The sequence below is a fragment of the Neovison vison genome, chromosome 12, assembly GCF_020171115.1.
Source record: "Neovison vison isolate M4711 chromosome 12, ASM_NN_V1, whole genome shotgun sequence".
Classification (NCBI taxonomy): Eukaryota; Metazoa; Chordata; class Mammalia; order Carnivora; family Mustelidae; genus Neogale; species Neogale vison.
The window spans coordinates 52,888,349-52,912,265 of NC_058102.1; the positions used below are offsets into that span (position 1 = coordinate 52,888,349).

Here is a 23,917-nt window from a genome sequence, read left to right on the forward strand (position 1 = left end):
TCTGAAAGACTTGTCTGTCTTAGAGGGAAATGAAGTTGAAAAGAATTATTGTGAAATATGGGGTACAAGATTTTAGATCAGAAAATTAAACTACTGGTTCATAATCCATAAGACATGGTCTATGAGTATTCCCAGGCTAGATTGAGACCATTCAACAAAATTATACATCATCACTATCTTTTTCCCCTAATATCATCGAAATGTGTAACTTTTGGTAAAGGTAGGTCTGGTGACCAGGGAATACAAAACATCTTTAGAGCCAGAATGCATCTCTATATGGTAGTAGTGCTTCACTTCCAATGGGGCTGGAATGGCCCTGTTCTGCCAAGGTATGCAACTTCCACGGGCTTTTGGAAAAATACTCTCTGGCACCTGGATTCCTTATCCTTGGAATATATTACAGACCTTCTTTAGACACTTAACAGCAATAATTCTCCTATGGAACCCATGGAAGTACATGAGTAATGTGAGCCTTGTATCATCTGAAAATTATCTGTGGATACAACAACTTTTTCATTGGTGCTCGGAGATTCAGCTTAGGCTCAATATCCACTGTACATTTCCGCAAGAAAGCTTTAAATTTCTTTGACATGCCAAAAACCTAAGTTTGAATTAAATGACTAATGCTTTACCTAGTTTTTACCACTAGTTCTCTGCCAGAATCTTTTCAATTCATCCTCTGCCAAAGCCTGTCAACCATCATGACAACATACCCTTTCACCTCCCTATACCTCTTGCCTTTGGCTTTTCCAGTCCTTTGGCTGCCCTCCGGTTTCTTCCCTCACATACTCGTCTGGCTGGTTCTTAGAAGCCTGGCAGGGATTTCTTGACACAAATCTGGCTACCACAAACTAAGAGCCAGGAGTCCAAACACACCTCTCTGGGTGCAAATCTAAACGGATCTAATTTATAAACAAAGAGAGAACTCCTATTTTTTCCTCTAAAAACAAAGCATGCATTGGCTTTTAAAGGAGAGAATTAAGAGAAAATAACTGACGAAAACAGAGTTTAGAAAAAAATATGACGTAAAAAACAGTTACTGGATTAAGAGGACACCAGAAAAGCACCAGCCTCAGTTACTAGTCCATGAGGAGTCTCCCAGCCTTCTGTAAAGGTAAAGGAGGGCAATTATCTTTGTTCTGTGCACGGAAGTAATCCAAGCTTCCAAAACAGGAGGCGACACATCCTAGGTGCTCTGCGAATATTTCCTGAATATTCACAAGACTAGGAAAATTAAAAACTGACAAACTGCTATCATAAATAAAATGACAAAGGCTACTGCCTCATCTAGTGTTTAGCATCCCCAAATACAGCCCCATTGTTCTGTTCTCTTTATGCCTCTTCCCTTATTTTTGTCGTTCTCTTTTACATACACATTTAAATCTAACCACACACGTACATAAAATCCCTGAAACTACAGACCTAAATGTGTTATTCAAAGCAAGTCTTATTGCGTGGCTGCTTTTAAATGAACGTCAACTCCTAATGGGTTCAGTTTCTGAGCAGCCTTCTTTCCCGCCTTCTCGGAGTTGATTGAGGTGAGGGATTAAACAATCAGCATTCTCTCTGCAATTCCTCATTCTCCCCCCCGGCCCCCGTTCTCTCCTTTCCTCGGCTTAATTCCCTTTCTCAGTCTGTCCTTTCTCTTAGGGTTGTGGCTTCGCTTTCTCCCTCTCTGCTTGATCGTCCCTTTGATCCTTTCTTTCTATCCCTTATTCCCAGAAGCTCCAGAAAATACCTCCTTTTTTCCCCCCCTTTTCACGTCACTTCCCTCCCTTCTCCCATCTCCTCGGTGAGAGCGAGGTCCCCACTAGAGGCCAGCACTTTCTCAGTTTCGTCCCTCCAACCGGCGAGCAGAACTCGGAGAGAAAGAAGGGAAAAAAAGGAGAAAGAGAGCGAGAGAGGGGGGGAAAAAAAAAAAACCCAACAAAAAACCAACCCCGGGGCCTGGAGCGCAGAGGCCCGGGAGCGGCGTCGTCATGGCAACGGGCGCCGGCAGGAAACGAGGGACGCGCGGGAGGGAGGAGGGGGAGGAGGGCGCCGAGGGGAGGGGAGGGACGGGGGAGGGGTCCAGCTGCCCCGGAAGCACCTCCCCGCCAGCCCCCTCCTCCAGCCCGGCCCGCAGCCCCCGGCCCGCAGCCCCCACCCTCTCGGCCCGGCAGGAAGTGACAGGCCCGGAGCGAGCCCCGGAGGCCTGGCAGAGCCGCGGCCGGGCCCGCACCCGGAGCGGCGGGAGGGGCGGGGAGCCGCGGCCGCGCCGGGCACCTCCCACCCCGCCCTCGGCGCCCCCGCCCCTCCAGGAAGGGGAGGAGGAGAGGGGAGCCCGCCGCGGAGGCCGAGCGAGCCCCCCGCCCAGCCCGGCGACTGGGGACCCCGGCACATGAGGTGGACGCCCCCCGGGAGCACTTAGGTGCAGAGCCAGGCGCGAAGGTACCCGGGCGGCCGCGGGTTGGGGAGGGGCAGGACCTCTGGGGGCTTGGCTGCTCGGGGATGTTTCTTCAGCCACCTCCGTCTGTAACGCCCCAGGTACCTCCCCCAGTTTCTTTCCCTGCCTACCTCTGCGCTTCGCTCTGCGGTCCTTCGGCACTGTCTGTCCAAGTCTTCTTGCTCTTCATTTCGCTGCGCTGAATGCCGTCTGTCCGTCACCCTAGTTGCTTCTGACTGCTCATTTTCTCATTCATTTTTCCTTCTCTGACTTTGGTCCTCCCATCCAAGCATGCTGTCTGATAATCTCCCTGCTTTTTATGGTCCGCTTGGTCCCTCGGTCTCCAGTTCTTGACTTCTGTCTGTCTCTCTCCTGCTTGTCTCCCGGCTATCAGTAAGCACATTTCCCTGCTCACTTGGGTCAGTTCACTCCTGGCTCCACTCTATCTGTCCCCTTCCCCTCGGTGTCTTTGATTCCTCTTTGGAACCTCATTTTCATCAAGGTTCTGTATACAACAAGGACCCCTGGGCTCTTACTATCTCTATTCTCCAGATCACTTCCATTTCTTTGGCACAGTCTTCCCCAACAACCCCCCACTCCCTTCTCTTGCCGCCTTCTGTGTCCCATACTTTCTACAAGACAGAGTTTTAGGTTTAGGGAATTTATTTCCTCCAACTCTTGGCTCAGTGAACCCAGTCGCAGGTCCACTTAACTATCTTTTTCTATCTGCCTTCCGGAGGTCTGTGCTCCTTAACCACCCAAACTGACCCAATGAACCTAACCCAGCCCATACACACTCAAATACTGCCTTTCAGGGTGACAATAGTTTAGCGATTGTGGGCACCTCTGTGGATCAGCTTCTCACACTTTCTCTCCTGATGTAATTCTGAACATTTAAATGCACTGTGCCCCCCAAACCTTTTGTTGTTTTCATTTTCTGTATTTAATTGTGCAGTCCCAACGTTGATCACAAGTGAATAGATCTGTGTGCCTCGGGTCCAGGACTCCTGGTTTTGATGTCAGTTTCTCCTGATTTTATTACTTAAGCCAGCATCTTTTCATCTCTATTTTCATTTCACAATCTGGAAAAAAAAAAAAAAAGACTTCCATTTTGGGGGAGATGTGGGGTCCTACAGTATTAGCATTTTCACCTATGAATGTAGGAGTTAATGTCTCCTCTAGCTAAAGAAGGGGTCTCATGTGTTTGAGTACAGTAAACTAAGTCCATTGATCTATACAACTATGCCATGCTGCCTCTAATCCTTACCCACTTTTTTTCTTCACATGCTGATAATGAGGATTCATGGGTCTGTATCTGTTTAGTGCTTTGATACTGTGGGAGAAGATAACTATAGAGTTGAAACTGATACGATTTCTCCTGTGTTATATTCCATGTTTGCAGTGACGTTTGCTACACCTAAATAAAACTGAAGAGATGGGTTGAGTATGTGGGGGATAATGATGCGATCAGATGATATTGGGAACTGAATAAGAAATCTCCCCAACTCTGTTTCCAGGGCCAAGCGGTTTGATTTTATTTACTTTATTTTGGATGTAATCATTATGATAAATCCATTGTGATAAAACTGTTGACAGGCCTTAGCAGAAATTCTGGTTTGATGTTTACATTCCTAAACCAAACAGTGCTTTGCTGACCTAATATTTCTAGTGGCCCTGTGCCTCTGGAGTAGAGAAGGTAGTGTCTAGGCCCAACAAAAGAGGGAAAAAAAAGAATGAACAAAACCCCTCATTGTCATTTAGTGTTATTTGGAGGCATATTTCTTCTTGCTTCTTTTCTCCTGTCTCTGCTTGGTTCCTAGCAATGTCTTCATGTCTTTTGGCAAATTTTAGTGTAGACCGCAGAGAGTAAACTCTGATTACTAAAGTGAAAAGTTTAGTTTTACTTTCTTGAAGCCTTTCATTGCTGTGTATTTAATATGTTTAATGCCTGGTAGTCATTTGTTAAAATGATATATTCCGTTGTGAAGGCTTTTCTGCAAATGGGGGACTGAGGGGCTGGCAGGGAAAGTGATGTGACCAGTGTTTTTATTAGTAGCCTGAGCTGGAATCAGGCAGCTATTTTGGCTGCAGACTAGCTCTCCTACCTCCTAGTTTTTGTTTTGTTTTGTTTTAAAGTTGTATTTAAGTAATCTCTACACCCAGTGTGGGGCTTGAACTCATGATCCCAAGATCATGACTTGCATGCTCTTCCCACTGAGCCAGTCAGGCGTCCCTCTACCTCTAGTTTTATGACTTTCCATGATGCATTTAACATATCTGTATCTTGAGCCCCTTCTCCATAAAATGAGGACAGTGAACGAAATGACACTGCCTTAATCACAGCCTTTTGTTTGTTTGTTTGTTTGAGGAAGCAGCACTTATTAATGTAAAGACTTGATACCTACTAGGATAACTTCTTTAATCTCGGAAAACCTCATTTCTACAATTATAAGATGGGGACAATCATATTTACCTTAAAGCACTATGAGAGGTAATGGAGATGAAGAGCCTAGGCCAGCGAGAGGAGGCACCTGGTGGCTTCTCAGTTAGTGGTGGCCATTGTTAAGGTGATGTTAGTACTGATGTTGCAGGTGCAGATAAAAATGAGAAAACAGTAACTTTTAAGCAGGACTATTTTAAACTGTTACAAATGCTATGGGAATGTAAGGTAGCCTTAGTATTAAGGTCTTACATTCTAGCCACTTGATATTTAATAGAAAGTCATGAGGGAATCTGTAAAGGTTTCTTTTGAGACACTGGATAGCTTCAAAAGATGGTACAGGAAGCATGTGGTTATAAGTGTGTATTGCAGATTTGGTAGTTAAAGAAGCCCAAGGAATCATGGGCTTCAAGGAATCAAGGAATCCACAGAGGGAAGAGAGGAAGAGTATTAGATAACATGAAAAATAACAGGAAATATTAGTTTGAGATCAGGTGTGAATTTTAATCCTTCGCTACTTCCATCTAGGTCTTGAGTCAGAGCAACGGCTTTTGGGACCCTGCACGGCTATCATGGAGACTGAGAGTGAGCAGAACTCCAACTCCACCAATGGGAGCTCCAGCTCTGGGGGCAGCTCTCGGCCCCAGATAGCTCAGATGTCACTGTATGAACGGCAGGCGGTGCAGGTGAGGCTCAAGTGGGAGGGGCTGTGATCTGTGAATATTGGCTTCAGGTGGGCACTGGTGCTGGAAGAGGGCCGCTCCTTGTTCCTTTCCAGCAAACTGGGAGAGTTGGATTAGGTGATGACTAACGTCCCTTCCAACTCTGAGAATCTTAGGAGTTGACAATAGTTCAAGCAAGCAGAGAATGAGATTCAGTCTTCAAATCATGGTTTTTTTTTTTATACCATTCAGTTCATGTAGCTAGAGTTTAACTAACCGTTTATCGTCATGGATTGTCAGGTTTTTAACCTTTTGTCTCTCTTGTAAATCATCCTGAGTAATGGAAGTATGAAACTCCTTGGAGTTTTATTTTTAGACAAATAGTAAATCCCATGCTTTAAAAAATCTTGGGAATGGGGCATCTTACTCAAAATATCTTGGTTGCTAGAATAACCACGCACAAAATAAGAATAGTTCTAGTTATTACGGAATAAGAATACAGTAATAACCCAAAGGTGACACTCAAACCGCCTTACCAGCATCATCTTTATAAACATTTATGTGTTTGAAGATGCCAGTTATTTGAAAATATTACTTGATAAAATCTTTCACAAGCCACTATTTACTCTAGTTTTCATCATTTTCAACCACTTGGGGCTCTGTCACCTTTGTGTCCTAGAACGTGGTCTTTTGTGGCCCTAGAATTGTGTCCCTAGAATATGGTCTTTATTTTTTTCATTCATTTATTTTTAAGTAGGCTCCATGTCATGACCCTGAGATCACAGACCTGAGCTGAGATCAAGAGTTGAATGCTGGGGTGCCTGGGTGGCTCAGTGGATTAAGCCGCTGCCTTCGGCTCAGGTCATGATCTTGGTGTCCTGGGATCGAGCCCCGCATCCGGCTCTCTGCTCAGCGGGGAGCCTGCTTCCCCTTCTCTCTCTAACTCTCTGCCTACTTGTGATCTCTCTCTGTCAAATAAATAAATAAAATCTTAAAAAAAAAAAAAAAAAAGAGTTGAATGCTTAACTGACTGAACCATCCAGGCGCCCTGTTTTTACTTTTTTAAAGTAAGCTCTATACCCAGTCTGGGGCTAGAACTCACAACCCCGAGACCAAGAGTTGCATACTCTACCAACTGAGCCAGCCTGGTGCCCCTTCTTCTCTTTATATTATTTGATGTCCAGTTTATTTTCAACTTGTCTAGTCCCAGTTCTTTTTCTTGCTATGTCATTTTGGGAATTCCATTTTGGGAATTAAGAGTTCATGTGAGTTACATTGCTTATATTCCTTTTCTTTGTATACAAGAATAGAGAATAACAAAATTGTTTCTTCACTTTTTTTTTTTTTTTAAAGACTTTATTTCACAGGCCGAGATCACAAATAGGCAGAGAGGCAGACAGAGAAAGAGGAGGAAGCAGGCTCCCTGCTTCGCAGAGAACCCGATGCGATGCGGGGCTCGATCCCAGAACCCTGGGGTCATGAACTGAGCCGAAGACAGAGGCTTTAACCCACTGAGCCACCCACGCACCCCTGTTTATCCACTTTTTGAAGACTATGTGAACTTACTAGTTCTAATATAAAAATGGGCAAATCAGATGTTGATTTAGCCACATTCCCCATCTCCCTTTGTTTTTCTTTTTCCCAATTGTCCCTTTCACCTTATCACAGTCATTTGCATAGAATAGGAATTAGGAGTGATTCATTCTAAGTGGGTTGATCCTTTCTTTTCCTCTTAGGCTCTGCAGGCACTGCAGCGGCAGCCCAACGCGGCTCAGTATTTCCACCAGTTCATGCTCCAGCAGCAACTCAGCAATGCCCAGCTGCATAGCCTGGCTGCGGTCCAGCAGGTGAGAGGTCAGCAGCTAGCTGGCCCAAGAGGGAGGGGATGGGCACTACAGGTGGGTTGGGGCATACTGCTTCCACTACTGCCACTCAGGCTAAAATCATAGTCTTTTCTACCTCCTGTCCTCCTATAGGAGGATGAAGGGATCTTAGTTTTTGGGGTTGCAGTAGGAATTAGGAGGTAGAATGGCTGTGTTCCAGAACTGCACTGTCCAGTATGGCAGCCATTAGTCACGTGTAGCTGTTGAGCACTTAAAATGTGGCCAGTCCATACTGAGCTGTATAGTACAATTTTGGATTTCAAAGACATAGCATAAGAAAATATAAACTATCTCAGTAGTTTGTTTTTATTGGTTGTATGTTGAAATGAGATACATTGGCTTGAGTAAAGTTTATTTTTCCTGTTTCTTTTCCCTTTTTTACTTTTTATTTTTTAAAATTTTATTTATTTGAGATTGAGAAAGAGAGCAAGATAGAGCGAGCACAAGCTGGTGGGGAGGGGAGAGGGAGAGAAGCAGGTTCCACACTGAGCAGGGAGTCCCAGGGCGGGACTTGATCCTGGGACCCTGGGATCATGACCTGAGCCAAAGGCAGACGCTTAACTGACTGAGCCACCCAGTTGCACCTCTTTTCACTTTTTAAAAATGCATACTAGAAAATTACTTATGTGGCTCACATTGTATTTGTTTTAAACAGCCCTGGGTTAGACATATGAGTGACTCATGATTATGATCTGATCAAAGGTTGTTCTTCCACCTAAAAGAAAGTGGGAGGAGGGGGCAGAGTACCTGATTGCCCCAGAAGGGTTATGTGGGAGTTATTAGGCTGGCATATGTGGTAATGTGAGGGTTTTGGAGATAGGGAATATGCTTTTCCTTGTTCCATAGTAGAGCCCCTGGCTTTTTATCTGAACTCTCTATTACATTTTGTGCCTGTGATTCCAAGATTCAGTCTTTTCCTCCATTGTCTCTGCTCTTTTTTGTTTTCCTTTCCCCTCTAACAGGCCACGATTGCTGCCAGTCGGCAGGCCAGCTCCCCAAACACCAGCACTGCCCAGCAGCAGACTACCACCACCCAGGCCTCAGTGAGTAGTACTGGGTCTCCCCACTGAGAGGCTTCCTTCCCTGGGTCTCTGGGTGGAACAACCTTGTGTATTGAGCCGTGAATGAAGAAGATCGCTCTTACGTAGACAATATTAGTAAAAGGGAAACAACTGACCTGAGCCTATATCAGAGTCTCAGAGAGGAGGTCTAAGAAAGGAGAAAGAAAATCCTGGGGAAGAAGAGAGGATGAAAAAGGAAGGGGACTCATCTCTGGACCTTTTAACGAGGCATGAAGTCTGTTCCATTTTGTTCCTTTTCCCTCTCAGCTAGTAATGTTAGTAGTTAGGTTAGTGGTTAGCGGTGGTGGCTAGTGGTTAGTGGTTAGGGACTAGTTTCTTTACTTTGGTACTACCCTGCAGTAGTCAGGATGACAGTTATGGTCAAGAAGGTATTCATTTGCCCCTGACTCTGAAAATGAGATCGTCTGTTCTTAAAAAAAGAAGACAATAAGATATTCTGTTCTTGACTGTGTCCCTCTGCATTTGTCAGTGACGTGCATTTCTTTTTACCTTTCCAAAATCCTTAGTTCTGGTTCCTTTCTGTACCACACAGATCAATCTGGCCACCACGTCGGCCGCCCAGCTCATCAGCCGATCGCAGAGTGTGAGCTCTCCCAGTGCTACCACTTTGACCCAATCTGTGCTACTGGGGAACACCACCTCCCCACCTCTCAACCAGTCCCAGGCCCAGATGTATCTACGGGTAAGCCACAGACACAACCGCTATTGTTCCAGAGGCATAATTGTTGTGCCCCTGGCAAAGACTTGAGTGAAAGCTGTTTGATTTAAATATGGTTGCCCAAATATGGTAAGATACGCTGATGGACTTTCTGGGCCTTACCTATCTCTAGAAGTGATGCTTGGTATTCACAGGTAGCCTGCAGATTGAATTGAGATCCTAAGTGAGAAGGTGTTCGCCTTAGTATTTTTCACTGAAGTAGTGTCACATATAATCTAATCTTTTTAAACCTGTGGCTTAAGTACCCAAATTCTAAGTGTTATCTCTTAGCCTGTCTACTTACTACACATAAATACTTGCTCTAAAATCCTCATTGTCTCAACTTCTTTGATGTTTGACTCTTTGATATCAATCTATAGTGTTATATACATTCTAGGTTTCCTTCTGGATGATTCATTGCATATGGAGAATAAGGGTCTCCTGGGTTGGTGTGGAAAGGGGCAGGGCTTAGCAGTTTCGTATCTTCTGTTTATTTTGTCTTGTGGTCCTTCCCTTCCGTTTCTTCTGTCTTTCTTCTTCTCTTGTTCTCTTTCCTTTGCTCTTCCTCTTCCTCCTCTCCTTGCCAGCCACAGCTGGGAAACCTATTGCAGGTAAACCGGACCCTGGGCCGGAATGTGCCTCTAGCCTCCCAACTCATCCTGATGCCTAACGGGGCGGTGGCTGCGGTCCAGCAGGAGGTGCCATCTGCTCCATCTCCGGGAGTTCATACAGATGCAGATCAGGTCAGTGGCAACCACTTGACCTGTGGATGGGCACTGGGGAGGATGAAGGGAACCACCACAGACCAGGGCCTACCCTGCTACCCCATGACGACTTCTCAGGGTTCTTATTTTTTCTCCCCTTTTCTTCATTTCCACAGCACTCGAATTTCTTGTAACTTTTGAGTTATCTGAGTTAGGAAGGGAGGTGAAGTTGACTGAAAACAGCCCTGTGGACCTGGGAAGCCTTATTCTCAATCCAGGGCAGATGTCCTTACATTCTTTTAGACCTCCGTGGCTCAGTTTTATTCAGGAGGTCTTAATTCTCTTTCTTTGCAGTGCTCTCTTAAAGTAAGGGATGGCTGAGGGAATTCTGCAGTTAGGTAGATGTGAAGCCCACCGGGCTGTTGCAGGAAGGATGTTTGTGTCCTTCTCTTTATGAGTCACTGTGGCTGCTGACTCTCAGTGGTCTCTGTGCCCAGGAAAGTGTTCCTCGCCGTTGCTTTCTTGTGCCTTACCACATGGACATGGATTTCATGCCTGAAGTTTTGGCTTCTTATGATGGAATACAAATTGAGATCTCATAATAACTTTTTTCATTCTCTTAGTTTATCAGTTAGCAAGTAAATAGTGAGTTTGAGCTCTTTCTACTGATGTGCTCAGATATATACTAGAAACTTGGGAAGCTTGAAAAGAAAGACAAGTCAAGTCTTCAAAGATCTTAGAGAACAAAGAGGTACAAAGACCTTAGTGCCCAAAGGAGTCCAACGTAAATGGTCCTAACTCAGAGTGACACATGAGTTTAGAGAAGAGTTGGCTGCATTCCTGCTCAGTGACTTTTGGGATACTTGAGCAGATCCTCGAAAGATCGGTAGGATTTGATTTGGAGTTAGAAGAAAACTGGAGAGAGAGCAGTGTGTGTAAAGCCATGATTTGTATGTGACTGAATTGGGGATGAGTGGATAAAGTGGAGACAGCACACCTAATGTTAGAAAAGGTCATTGTCAGGGAGAAGTCTGAAAGCCAAGTAACTTTGTAGGTAGCAGGGGTCATGGCTGGCTATTGAACAGCAGATTAATAGGATAAGGACATACTCTGGAAAGAATCATCTAGGAACATGTGCCTGGAGAAGAAAGAGAAGTTAAGGAACCTAGTAAGAGATTCTTGGGGCTCATTTAGTTACTAGGGTAAAGTGTTTTTTTGTTTTTGTTTTTTTTTTAAGATTTTATTTATTTAACAGAGATCACAAGTAGGCAGAGCAGCAGGCAGAGAGAGGAGGAAGCAGGCTCCCTGCTGAGCAGAGAGTCCGATGCGGGGCTCGATCCCAGGACACTGGGATCATGACCTGAGCGGAAGGCAGAGGCTTTAACTCACTGAACCATCCAGGAGCCCCAGACATTCGTTTTAGACTATGGTAACGGCGTCGGGATCAGAGGATGAGGTTGAGACTGGTTTCATATCCAGTTCTTTGATTCATCCATCTCTTTACTCATCAGATACTCGAGTGTCAATATATGAAGGGACAGAGTAGTGTTTGAAAATAAGAATCTGATTCCAAGTCCATGACTTCCTGTGTGACCTAGGCAGACGGCCTAACATCTTTTTGCCGGTTTTTTCGTGTATAAAATAGCTGTTAAATACCTACCTTGGAGTGTGTTGAGGATTAAAGGAGTTAGAGATGACAAATCACTGAAGCACCAGACATTAACGAAAAATCACCTGAATGGCTTAACAATTGCTTCATTAGAAAGTACAGAGTGCTTTGAAAACCCAGGAAGAGATCTAATTCAGCCTTGGGCTTGGGGTAAAAGTTGAGCAGACCGCCCCAGGAGGTGACATTTAAATTGAGTGTCTGGTGAAGGCATGGAAAGAGAGTGGTGAAGGCAATGGAAACCTAATGTCCAAATACCCCTTGAATCCAAAGAGGAGGGAAGGAGCTTTATATATTTGAGGACTTGAAAGAAGACCTACATGCTTGGAGTTTGGCAAAGCGGGATGGAGATGGTGCTGGGGAGGTAGGAGAGACTTCATCTTGCAGGGCACTGGGGACAGTGTTTAGGATTTTGGGCTTTATGTGAAGGGTGATGGGACATTATGGGAGGATTTTAAATTTGGAAATCACATGGTGGGGTTTGAGGCTTGTTCATTTGTTGGTTTGGAGACTACGTTGGGGGCATAGTTGCTCAGTGGGTTGAGCATCTGCTTTCGGCTCAGGTCATGATCCCAGGGCCTTGGGATGGAGCCTGGCATGGGGCTCTCTGCTCGGCCGGGAGCCTGCTTCCCTCTCTCCCACTCCCCCTACTTGCATTCCCTCTCTCACTGTCTCTTTCTCTGTCAAATAAATAAGTAAAATCTTTAAAAAAAAAAAAAAAAAGACTATGTTAGCTCCTCTGTAGAGAATAAATGGAAGCGTGTGTGAATAAATGAGTGTGAATCTAGGGACAACAATTTAGAGGAAAGATGGTGTTTGGGTTAGGCAGTAACAATGGACATGGACAGAAATGAATAGATTTGAGAAAAATTTTAGAAGATCTTTGAAAAAGGAAAGCTGATTCAGTTGAGAGAGGTGCCAGGGACGAGATGTGACAGCAGTGAGGTGACAGCGTAGTGTGACTAGAGAGGTAGAATGTTGGAGAAGTGGACTTATGGTGAGGTTGACTTTTGTACACCCACCGCTGTCTTGGATGTGCTTGTGAGTCACTGGGTCATGAGGTCAGCAGTTTTAGATAGTTGGTGCTTGAGAATAGAGAGAAGGTCTGCATGGAAATAAACATTCAAGAGTAGACACAGGATAATGGAAGTCAAGAGAGCATTTGGCATTGCTTAGGGAAAGGTACAGATTGATATGAGAAATGGAACCCTGAGGGTTAGGACTACTTCTTGGAAAATATAACAGCTCAGGGTCAGTAGAGGCTGATGAAGTGGCAGAGGGGAGTAGAAAGTGAAACAGGAAAGTCTGGATTGTGTAGTGTCACGAAGACAAGGGAGCAGCAGAACGTTAGAAGTGGCAGGGAGTCCTCTGTCAAATGTAGTAGAGAGGACAAGAAGGAGTTACCAATATGGACAGAGAACCATTTCAGTGGAGTTTGGGGGTTCGGGGGGTTGAAGCCAAACTAGTATCACCTGAGGAATGGTTGGATGGTGAGAATAGATGCAGTGAATGTAAACAATTATTACCAGTTTAGCAATCAAAGGAAAGGGGGATGAAGCTGGGGTTGGGGAAGTGGGCTTCAGGTGTGATCGGAGGGCGCCTTAGAGGGGAAGTTGAAGAGACAGGAAGGAATTGATAGCACAAGCTCCTTGAGAAGGAGGAGAGCTGAGGCCCTGAGTGTGGAGAAGGATTTGATAGGAGGGCTGATAGAGGGGAGAGCAGGGAAAAGGCGGTGGTGGGGATTCATGAAGGGGATTATAGATTTGGTGATGGAACTGCTCACATAGTGGTTTTATCATCTCTGCAGGGGTGTTGAGGAAGAGGGGGAAGAACAAGTGGTTCTGAGGTATATTGGGAGACTAGGAAAGTTTTGAGTAGTCATTATGGAAAGCTGATTGGAAACAAACTATATAAATGTCTTATCACGTTAAGTGCCCCAACACCCCATCCTGGTAATTCCTGTTAAGCTCTCTCAAAAGCTCTCACCTCTTTACTCCTCGCCTGAATTCAGGTTCCTTGTATTTTTCACCTGCATTATTCTTCTAGTTTTCTAATTGGTCTCTTGACTTCAGCCTGGTCTAAGCATCTTCCATATTATCCTCAGAATATGTTTTTTCAATAAGAAAATACATGTTGTTCCTAACGTTATTTTAAATGGTACTTCTGGTGTGCCGAGTTTGATAAGTCATAATCCTTGGTTCATGATAGCTCTCAGCAGTGGTCCAATCATGGCCCAATCTTATTTACTTACTATGTTTTAATGATGTAATAAGCATTCCCCAGCTCCACCCACTGCCTGCCCCACCTATGGTAACAATCATTCTGATTCCTAGGTTCATCCTGCCCTCTGTCCCTTTTTCTATAGTTTTATTGTGTTTACATGGGTTTTTCAAAAGTACTTCTTATTATGGAAAATTTCAAACTTCTGCAAAAATAGAAAAATACATGAATCTCTGCACACCTGCTAACCAGCTGCAATATTTATCAACTCACAGCCTTTCTCTCCAGGCCATTTCCCTCCACTGTGGATTATTTAGAAGTAAATTCCAGATACCATATGTTCTATATATTTATACACACACACACACACACACATATTTGTATTTAAGTGTAGAAGGTCTTTGTGCTGTATGTAATTTGGGGGGAATATTTTCTTAATAGCTTATTGTCAAGATCCATCTGTATTGTTGTATGTCGTTGTATTTTATTAATTTTGATTTCTCTGTAGTATTGAACCATGTGAATATACTGTGGTTCATTCATCTTCTCTTCTGATAATGGCCATTTGGGTTGCTTCCAGACTTCCATTAACTGAATAGTGCTGCTGTGGACTTCCCTACACATGCCTCCTGTTGCTACAGGAGCAAGAGTTGCTCCTGTAGAATTCCTGGATCAGAGGGTGTATGAATGTTCAGCTTTAGGATAGGATGCCAAACCGTTTTCAAAGCAGTTGTACTGATTTACACTCCTGTCAGCAGTGTTGAAAAGAATGTAGTGTTGTAGTATTGTACGCTACAGCTGTAGTGTTGATGATCTTTATTCTGATTAATAGTGGCTTCCTGTCATTTGAAGTGCTCATCAATCTTCTCTTCATATTTCGGAATACTTACTCTATCAGGCACTGTGCTAGATGCTGGAAATACAACAATGGGGAAGACAGACTTTCTGTTCCTCATTTGAACACACGTTTCTACCTCCCCGGCCTCAGCCTGTCTTCCTAGCTTCATTTCTTGCTACTCCCTCTGACTCCCCCCAAACATAATGAAATATTTATAATTTCCAAAAATGCTCTGCTCTTTCTTCACTCGATAGTCTTCCAACTGTTGTTACCTGTGTCTTCAAACTTCACTTTCCCTCTCACCCATGGAGTCTCAGATGAAACAAAAGACTTTTAGGAAGTTTTCCCCAATCTCCCTGGTCTGAGTCTGTCTTCCTCCTCTGTGCTCCCATGGCACTTTGTGTATATCTCTGCATAGTATGACAGGTTTATTGGTGATTTTCGTGTCTGTCTTTTCTGGTAGAAAGTACTCATTAAGAGCAGGGACATTCTTTCGTCCCTGCATTTCCAGTATCCAGTGTACTACTGGAAGCATAGTAGGGTATTTGGTCGATGTTGAATGAATAAACAGAAGAAAGGAAAATTTGAGACATTTCGAAGGAATAAATGAGCGAACTTGCTCATAGATTTGATAGTGAATGAAGGAGACTAAAAGTCAAATAGGATTCAAGAGTCCCTCCCCGGGTGACCGGAAGGACTTCAGTGTATGTAATTGTAAAGGTAAGGGGACAAGTTTTGAGGGGGGCTGGGAATATCTGTAGCTGTCTTCACTGCTTCTGAATCGGTCACAGAAGTCTTTGACCTTCATGCTTCCTGTTCCCCTCTTCTCAATATATCTTTTTCTTCTTATCTTTCAGGTGCAGAATTTGGCAGTGAGGAACCAACAGGCCTCAGCCCAAGGACCCCAAATGCAAGGCTCTACTCAGAAGGCCATTCCTCCTGGAGCCTCCCCTGTCTCTAGCCTCTCCCAGGCTTCTAGCCAGGCCCTTGCTGTGGCTCAGGCTTCCTCTGGGGCCTCAGGCCAGTCCCTCAACCTCAGTCAAGCTGGCACAGGCAGTGGGAGTAGCATCCCAGGGTCCATGGGGCCAGGTGGTGGTGGCCAGGCACCCGGGGGCTTGGGTCCATTGCCTTCCTCAGGAATGGGTGGGGGTGGGAGCTGTCCTAGAAAGGGCACAGGAGTGGTGCAGCCCTTGCCTGCAGCCCAAACAGTGACTGTGAGTCAGGGAAGCCAGACAGAAGCAGAAAGTGCAGCGGCTAAGAAGGCAGAAGCAGATGGGGCTGGTCAGCAGAATGTGGGCATGAACCTGACACGGACAGCTACACCTGCTCCCAGTCAGACCCTTATTAGCTCAGGTAAGCTCTACCCTCTCACAATGTCATTATTCTCTCAGAACTTGTTTGAAATCCTCAGAGTACTTTTCTTTGCCATTTATCCTGCTTCTCTGGGTCCTGGAGTAGTAGAAGGAAAAAAAAAATCCCATCAGTCTTTATCAGATTAGTCCAGGGAGAGAGTAGTAGGACAGGTAGCGGAAGTAGATCTCTGCTTCCACAAGGCAGCAATCTGTACAAATTGCTTTGTCCCCTTCTTCTTAGGCCCTGAGTCTGTCAGTTTATCCATCCCATCCATTCATTTACCCAGTTCTTACTGGGTATTGCCTACTGTGTTGTAGGAGGTGTTAGGGATGCATCTTTTTTTTTTTAGTTATTTTTATTAACATATAATGTATTATTTGGGGATGCATGTTTGAAAAACAGATTCCTTGTCCCCATGGAGTTTACGATTTGGTGCAAGGGATGACTTCTCTCCTTACTCTGTTTAATGATGATTAGTTGGACCAGGGTAGAGTGGAGATGGTCTAAGTGCCTTAGAGCATTCAGGACTAGCAAACAGAGCAAACAGGACTAGCAAACGGTTTAGTAAAGTTAACTTGTGATCATCTGATCAAGGATAAGGATAAAAAAAGGAATAAATAATAATAACCTCAGATGGTTTATAGTTGCTTTTAGAATGTGGTTCGGTATAGTTAGATGTCCGTACCTCACTTGGTAATGTTTATTTTTACCTGCCTTGTTTCCGGCACTTCCTTTGTTGCTCTGTTTGGATGATTTGCTTACAAAAAAAGTTAAGAGTTAATCACCAGCTGTACTACTACCACCTAGTATTTACATACCGTAGCACTCTGTTTCCAAAGTGCTTTCATGTTACATGTGCTCTCTGGGCGATCTGGGAGATGGTGTGTCTTGGCTTCACCTGCAGTGGAGGGAACTGCATAAAGGCTGGGCCTGCAGCCCCTGACTCTTATGCCTTCTTGTAGGTGGTGACCAAACTGACGAGTCTGAAAAACCCAGGCATTCGTGGGAGGATGTTTGAATCTTTGTGGACCTTTGTGGACATTAATTCTCTCAGTGACCGTTGAGTCTTTATCATGTGCCGGGCATGGGGCTGGGTTCTAGGGATGTAAAAATGAATAGAGCAAGGACTCAACCCTTGAAGAACTCAGTCTAATCATACGGGAGATGGGCCAGCCATTCTCCTTTGCTGGGTCAAACTATCAGGATTTAGTGTAGCAAAGAAAATAAAAGTTAGATAGCTGCAAGAAATTACTGAGGACTGTGAAATGCTTGGGCAAGGGACTTCTTCCTTGGAGGTGCTTCGCTATAGAGAAAGACTTGGTTATGTCTGACTCAGAGGTGAGAGTGTGAATGAAGTGATCTCTTGGGTCCGCCAGGTTCGATTTCCCTTCACTGTGTGATCCCAAAGCCAAGTACACCTTGGAAAGGTGATTTCCCTTTCAATTTGTAACGATGATAATTTTCCGCTCTTTTTTGTTCCACTCGGGGCGCCCCGCTGTAGCCACCTACACGCAGATCCAGCCCCACTCCCTGATTCAGCAACAGCAGCAGATCCACCTCCAGCAGAAACAGGTGGTGATCCAGCAGCAGATCGCCATCCACCACCAGCAGCAGTTCCAGCACCGGCAGTCCCAGCTCCTCCACACAGCCACACACCTCCAGCTGGCCCAGCAGCAGCAGCAGCAGCAGCAGCAGCCGCCGCCCCCGCCGCCAGCTGCCACACTCACTGCCCCTCAGCCACCGCAGGTCCCACCTACTCAGCAGGTCCCTCCTTCCCAGTCCCAGCAGCAAGCCCAGACCCTGGTGGTCCAACCCATGCTTCAGTCTTCACCCTTGTCCCTTCCGCCTGACCCAACCCCCAAGCCACCCATCCCCATCCAGTCCAAACCACCTGTAGCACCTATCAAGCCTCCTCAGTTAGGCGCTGCTAAGATGTCAGCTACCCAGCAACCACCACCCCATATCCCTGTGCAAGTGGTGGGCACCCGGCAGCCCGGGACGGCCCAGGCCCAGGCTCTGGGGTTGGCACAGCTGGCCGCTGCTGTCCCTACTTCCCGGGGCATGCCCAATACAGTGCAGCCCAGTCAGGCCCATTTGGCCTCCTCGCCACCTTCATCCCAGGCTGCCGGGGCCCTGCAAGAGTGCCCTCCCACGCTGGCGTCTGGGATGAGCCTCGCTCCTGTGCAGGGGACAGCGCATGTGGTAAAGGGTGGGGCTACGACCTCCTCACCTGTTGTGGCCCAGGTACCTGCTGCCTTCTACATGCAGTCTGTGCACCTGCCGGTGAGTGAGGTCTTGAGTGGACCTGGGGCTCAGTGGACATAGAGCTTAACTTAGGAGGGGAGTAACGAGTTCGGAAGGTTGAGATACTGATACTTATCATTTTACCTTCATTACTTCCTTAAGAAGCCCCATCTCCAAATACAGCCATACTGGGGTTAGGACTTAGGATTGGGTGGGGGAGGGGAACCACAAACATTCAGTCCATAACAAATAGATAATTAATATGTGTGGGTGAGTGAGCATGGCGGGTGAATATGGTATTGCACCAACTGCTCTGTGAATCATCATATTGTTTTATCTGTAACAACTATTTGTTACAAACTAACACTTAAAAGATATTGGTTTGTCCTTTTGTAAGAGAGGCATTGATGGAAGGTTAAGATACTGGTATTTATTTGTTCCTTTTGTAGGAGAGACATTACTGTGTATAATAATCTGTACTTCACATTGCTTGATTTGCTCCTGAAATCATTCTGGGTTTTTGGATCTGTGCTAAATTAGGTCAGGATAGCCTTACTCACTTAAGTTGGTCTTTAGAAAAACAGTGGTTCTCGGTGGAGCCATAGTGAACTAGAATCCTGAGGTGTAGGTCAGGACTAAATGTGACATTCTCTTTTGTCCTGATGTAGAAGATACACTTCTTGGGAATGACCGGGAATTCTAGAGTACCATGGGAAGTATGCAGATTGGGTAATCTGGAACCAAGAACGTTTTCACTGATAGTATGGTGGTCATTGAGGTTCCTTATATCCTTCATTCATACATCTTGGTTTCTTTCCTGTTTTTCACTATATAGAGCAAACCCCAGACATTGGCTGTCAAACGCAAGGCAGAGTCTGAGGAGGAGAGAGATGATATCTCCACGTTGGGTTCAATGCTTCCTGCCAAGGCATCTCCAGTAGCTGAAAGTCCAAAGGCCATGGAGGAGAAGAGCAGTCTTGGAGGTAACTGACTTCTGCAGTGTGATTTGAGTGCAGAGATTAGAGAAGTGTTCTGAGTGAGCTCAGAGCTAAATCTGGTTCCGTAGAAGATGACCCTGAACTTGGTGGACCAATGGGTAGATCCAAAAACAGGGACTCCAGGGTGAATGATCAAAGGTGAACATGTATTATTGTGGAAGATCAGACTGGCTTGGCTAATAGATGGATCAGTTACGTCATCCTCTTATCTGTTCCTTAATCTGTTCCAGAGAAAGCTGAACCAGTGACTGGTGTGAATGCTAGTACTCCAAGCAGTGAACTAGTAGCCTTGGCTCCTGCCCCAGCTGCACCGCCCCCTACACTAGCCATGGTGTCCAGACAAATGGGTGACTCAAAACCCCCACAGGCCATCGTGAAGCCCCAGATTCTCACCCACATCATTGAAGGCTTCGTTATCCAGGAAGGAGCAGAGCCTTTCCCGGTGAGGGCAGGGCCATAAGGTGGGACTTTCAAGTGGGGACTTGGTCTGATTATTATCTTTCCAAAGTTCACTAAAATCAAATCTCAGAACTATTTAATTATTGGAGAATGGTTCAATTCTATTGTTTGTGTAGTTAATTGTGGAGGAGGAAGGGAAGGGAGAAAGGAAATAGTATGTGTAGACCAACAAATGCAAATGTTGGGAAGAGGAGAAGAGAAGGAAGAAGCTATAATGTTTAGTTACACAAACTAGCCTGTCTCATAATGAAGAAATTTGTGGTAGAGAAGTTAAGGGACTTTTCTAGATACCAGGAGTTGCAGAACTAGGCCTAGAATGCAGGTGTCTGCAACTTTGGAAGGAAAAGGACAAGCTAGTGTGTGAAGTTAGGAACGTGTTTTCCACTGGCTCATCTGAAAAGAGCCAGGTAGGGCCTCTTGATTGCCATGTTGAGAAATGTTTCTCTAAACCAGACGTGGCCATTAACCAGGCAAAGATATGGCAGTGAGAAATACTGGGGAAAGTTATAGAGAAGCAGAAAGGAACTAGGCTAACTTAACTGTAAACTTTTTCTGGCACAGGTGGGTTGTTCTCAGTTACTGAAAGAGTCTGAGAAGCCATTACAGACTGGCCTGCCTACAGGGCTGAATGAGAATCAGCCAGGGGGCCCCTTGGGAGGGGACAGCCCATCTGCTGGTAAGTATTTATTTAGAGACCCATCTGGGGAAGGAGGCTCAGGGAGATAGAGGTGTTTGAGCACTCAGTGTGAAATAATAATTATTTAAATTGGGAGTTAAATGAAGTCCAGCCACATGCAGGAACTGTATTAAATATCAAAATGTATAGAATCACACAAAAGGAGTTCCCTATAGAATTAGGGTAATTTTATCAAGCTAACCTCTCGAATTATTTACTCTAAGTATGTATTTTTCAAAAGATGATGTAAAATAGGATATTTCTAAATTTCCATTTCTCATTCTAGGTTTTATCATCTATATTAAGGACTCTTGTTTATATTACTCCCACTGCTTTTGTAAACTTGTGTTGGGAGACGGATCCAGCATCTTTCTAGTTAGTAATTAGTTCCTCTCTCCTATTCTAAAATGCAGTTTTGTTGGCAACCTGAGAGTATAAATTGGGATCAAGTTAGTCATTCAAGATGGAAATTGGGCTGGTTTAAGTCAGGAAGGCCATGATGTTCCTGAAGGACGTGTCTTTAGGTTTTGGATTTTGAACTTTATGTTTTAGGGATTCCGAATTAGGTTGTGTAGGTCTTGAGGGGCAAACCCTGTGAGTAATTAGCCAGCTGTGGCCTAATGATGGCCTGAGCAGCAGCGGGATCAGCAATAGCTCCCCAGGGATGCGTTATTTTCCAGAGCTAGATAAGAAGGCGAACCTCCTGAAGTGTGAGTACTGTGGGAAGTATGCTCCTGCTGAGCAGTTTCGCGGCTCCAAGAGGTTCTGCTCAATGACCTGCGCTAAGAGGTACTGGGCACCTACCCCTTCCTTACCTTCAGCACCAGTTCCTCCATCAAATAGCGGGCCCCTTCCCTAGGATGACCTCATAGCTGACATTTCCCGTCTTCGCTTTCGTGTTCTTCCCCAAGTCGGTTCTTAAAATACCAACTCCCACGTAGCCACGGCTAGCCCGGCGGTCTCCTCCAGCACCGCTGACACTCCATATATGCCCCAATCTGTAGGTATAATGTGAGCTGTAGTCACCAGTTCCGGCTGAAGAGGAAAAAAATGAAAGAGTTCCAAGAAGCCAACTATGCTCGCGTTCGTCGGCGGGGACCCCGCCGCAGCTCCTCGGACATCGCTCGTGCCAAGATCCAGGGCAAGCGCCACCGGGTGAGCTTCCGTTGCGCAGCCAGCTACCTTTAAAATGGTCCTTATTCCTTCCTCATTCCCTGCCAGGCAGTTCCTTTGCCCTTGTAAAAGAGTATGAGACCAGAGCTCTGAGTTCTGTATTGATAGCATTCGTCCAGATTCCAAGAGATCGTGACTCCTTGTCTCTTCTCAAGTGATTACTGGGTCATGTACACATTAATCATTATATCACATTATATTTGACAAAATCTAGATTGATTGTTGGAAGAAGGGGTGAATCAAGAAAGTGATAGTTTATACTTGGAAGTTACTTGAAGTTACTTGAGGGTGGACTAGTGACTCCGGGCATTTGCAAACAAAGTACAGTTTCTTCACTCTAATATTTTGCTTTGTGCCTAGTATTAACCCAAACCCCGTTGGCTGGGAAGGGGTGAAGAAATGTCCTGACACTGTTCATGACCTCATGGCTTTGTGTTGTTCTCCGTAGGGTCAAGAGGACTCTAGCCGGGGTTCAGATAATTCCAGTTACGATGAAGCACTCTCTCCAACATCTCCTGGGCCTTTATCTGTGCGAACTGGGCATGGAGAACGTGACCTGGGGAACCCCAATACGGCGCCACCGACGCCAGAATTACATGGCATCAACCCTGTGTTCCTGTCCAGCAATCCCAGCCGTTGGAGTGTAGAAGAGGTGTATGAGTTTATCGCTTCTCTACAAGGTATTGAGGGCCTATCCAGGAGAACCCAGATCACATACAGGTTTACTTTTCTTTAGGTTACCCCACATGGGCCTTTGTGATAGGGAACAGAATGGATTTTTAAGCAGTAGGCACTTAAGTATGGTATGGCAGAGGTTCTATTCTTCATATTTACACAAAGTAACTTGCACACACCCTGGTTTAATTTCCTTTTGGGTTGATTGTCCTCTACTATGTCAGCAATCTTGCAGTGTTTGATTTTCACTTTTCTATTTCTTACCAGTAATTTTTAGATAAAGTGTATTTTTTATATGTGATTTTTGTGACACCTGTCATGGATAAAACACTGTTTCCACTAATGGGATTAGGCAAGTAGGGACCATTGTTATTCCACACTCTTCCAGGCAGTATTGTTTATAAACTCTTCTTGACAAAGGATGGTTTTCTCCAGAAAAGAAAATCAACCTACCCTTTTTGCCATTTGTCTGAACCCTGGGCTCATAAAGAGGTCATAAAGGCTCTGAACTTTGATTTTTTTTTGCTAGTGTAAAAGAAAACATATGATCTTGCTCCTTCCCTTTTCTCCCTCAAGCTAGTTGAATGAAGTTTTTTCTGTGATTGAACAACTTTGTTATTCTTTCCTCTTGGCTTTTTTAAATAGCCAGTTTCTCGGATTTCATTTTACTTCCAAAGATTGCCACCCCAGACTTTTATATTCCTGAATTTAGGAGGAGTACATTGGGATTAACCACTACTGGATTCCCCTTTATTTCATCTTCAATTCCCCCTCCTGTCCTCTGTATGTACCACCACATAGTTTTTCATATGTATTCCCACCATTTCCTTCTAGGCTGCCAAGAGATTGCAGAGGAGTTTCGTTCCCAGGAGATTGATGGACAGGCCCTTTTATTACTTAAAGAGGAGCATCTTATGAGTGCCATGAACATCAAGTTGGGCCCTGCCCTCAAGATCTGCGCCAAGATAAACGTCCTCAAGGAGACCTAAGGTGGCCCTCTTGCACAAACGAGCCTAAGGCAGACACTCTCCACTGTCCAGGTTATAACCTGGTACCAGCAGACTTTACAGGGAAGAGCGAGCTGTTCCAATTACCCGAATCTTCTGTAGAGGGGATTACTGAGACAGGGAAGAGAAGTGCAAGAATTGGTTGCTGGTGCTACATGGCGGCAGCTGTGACATTTTCCTCTGGTTCTACCTTATTTTTTAAAATCATTACAGTTCTTACTTTTCTCACCTAATCCAATCTTTATAAAAGCAGTCTAGAGAACGAGGACTGCTCAGCCTTATCCTGGAGTGGAAGATCTAGTCAGGGTCTCAGCTCTCCAAGAGTAGACAGTACCACATGGTAAGGCAGTGGGTGGGACATAGGTGTGCCTCAACAGTGGGAGAGATAGGGTTTCTCTAGCTTGTGTGACACAAGTAGTGACATCTGGTACTCCCTTTCTTCCCTCTGGATTGCCCAATTGTGGCTGGGGCCCAGAGATTTCTTTGTTGTCGCTCCCTTAGTACTGAACGTTTTCTCCTGCATCTGTGGCAGGCTGGCTCACTGGTGCAGAGACTTGGTGGGCATCATTCTGATTTGCTGCAGGGGCTAAAAGGTGTGTGGCACACACATGGTTGTCCTTCTTTTTGCATCCCCCTGCTCCCTTCAGTTTCTCTGTTGCGTCTCCTGCCCTGCCTTTCTTTTCAATTCCAACTCTGCTCTGTCCTATAGCTTTAT

The 23,917-nt window shown here is 45.2% G+C and overlaps 1 protein-coding gene across 1 annotated transcript; it reads left to right on the top strand.

Annotated features, from left to right (window-relative positions):
• Nucleotides 1-3,565: 3,565 nt before the first annotated feature.
• Nucleotides 3,566-23,380, top strand: PHC1 (polyhomeotic homolog 1). Its single transcript, XM_044227377.1, has 15 exons — nt 3,566-3,732; nt 5,394-5,551; nt 7,264-7,374; nt 8,373-8,453; nt 9,025-9,174; nt 9,777-9,932; nt 15,475-15,970; nt 17,472-18,253; nt 19,050-19,197; nt 19,443-19,654; nt 20,233-20,347; nt 21,028-21,136; nt 21,352-21,502; nt 21,969-22,200; nt 23,030-23,380. Exons 1-15 carry the CDS (start codon nt 3,729-3,731, stop codon nt 23,182-23,184), a joined length of 3,060 nt encoding a protein of 1,019 aa, XP_044083312.1. The 5' UTR covers nt 3,566-3,728; the 3' UTR covers nt 23,185-23,380.
• The last annotated feature ends 537 nt before the right edge of the window (nt 23,381-23,917 follow it).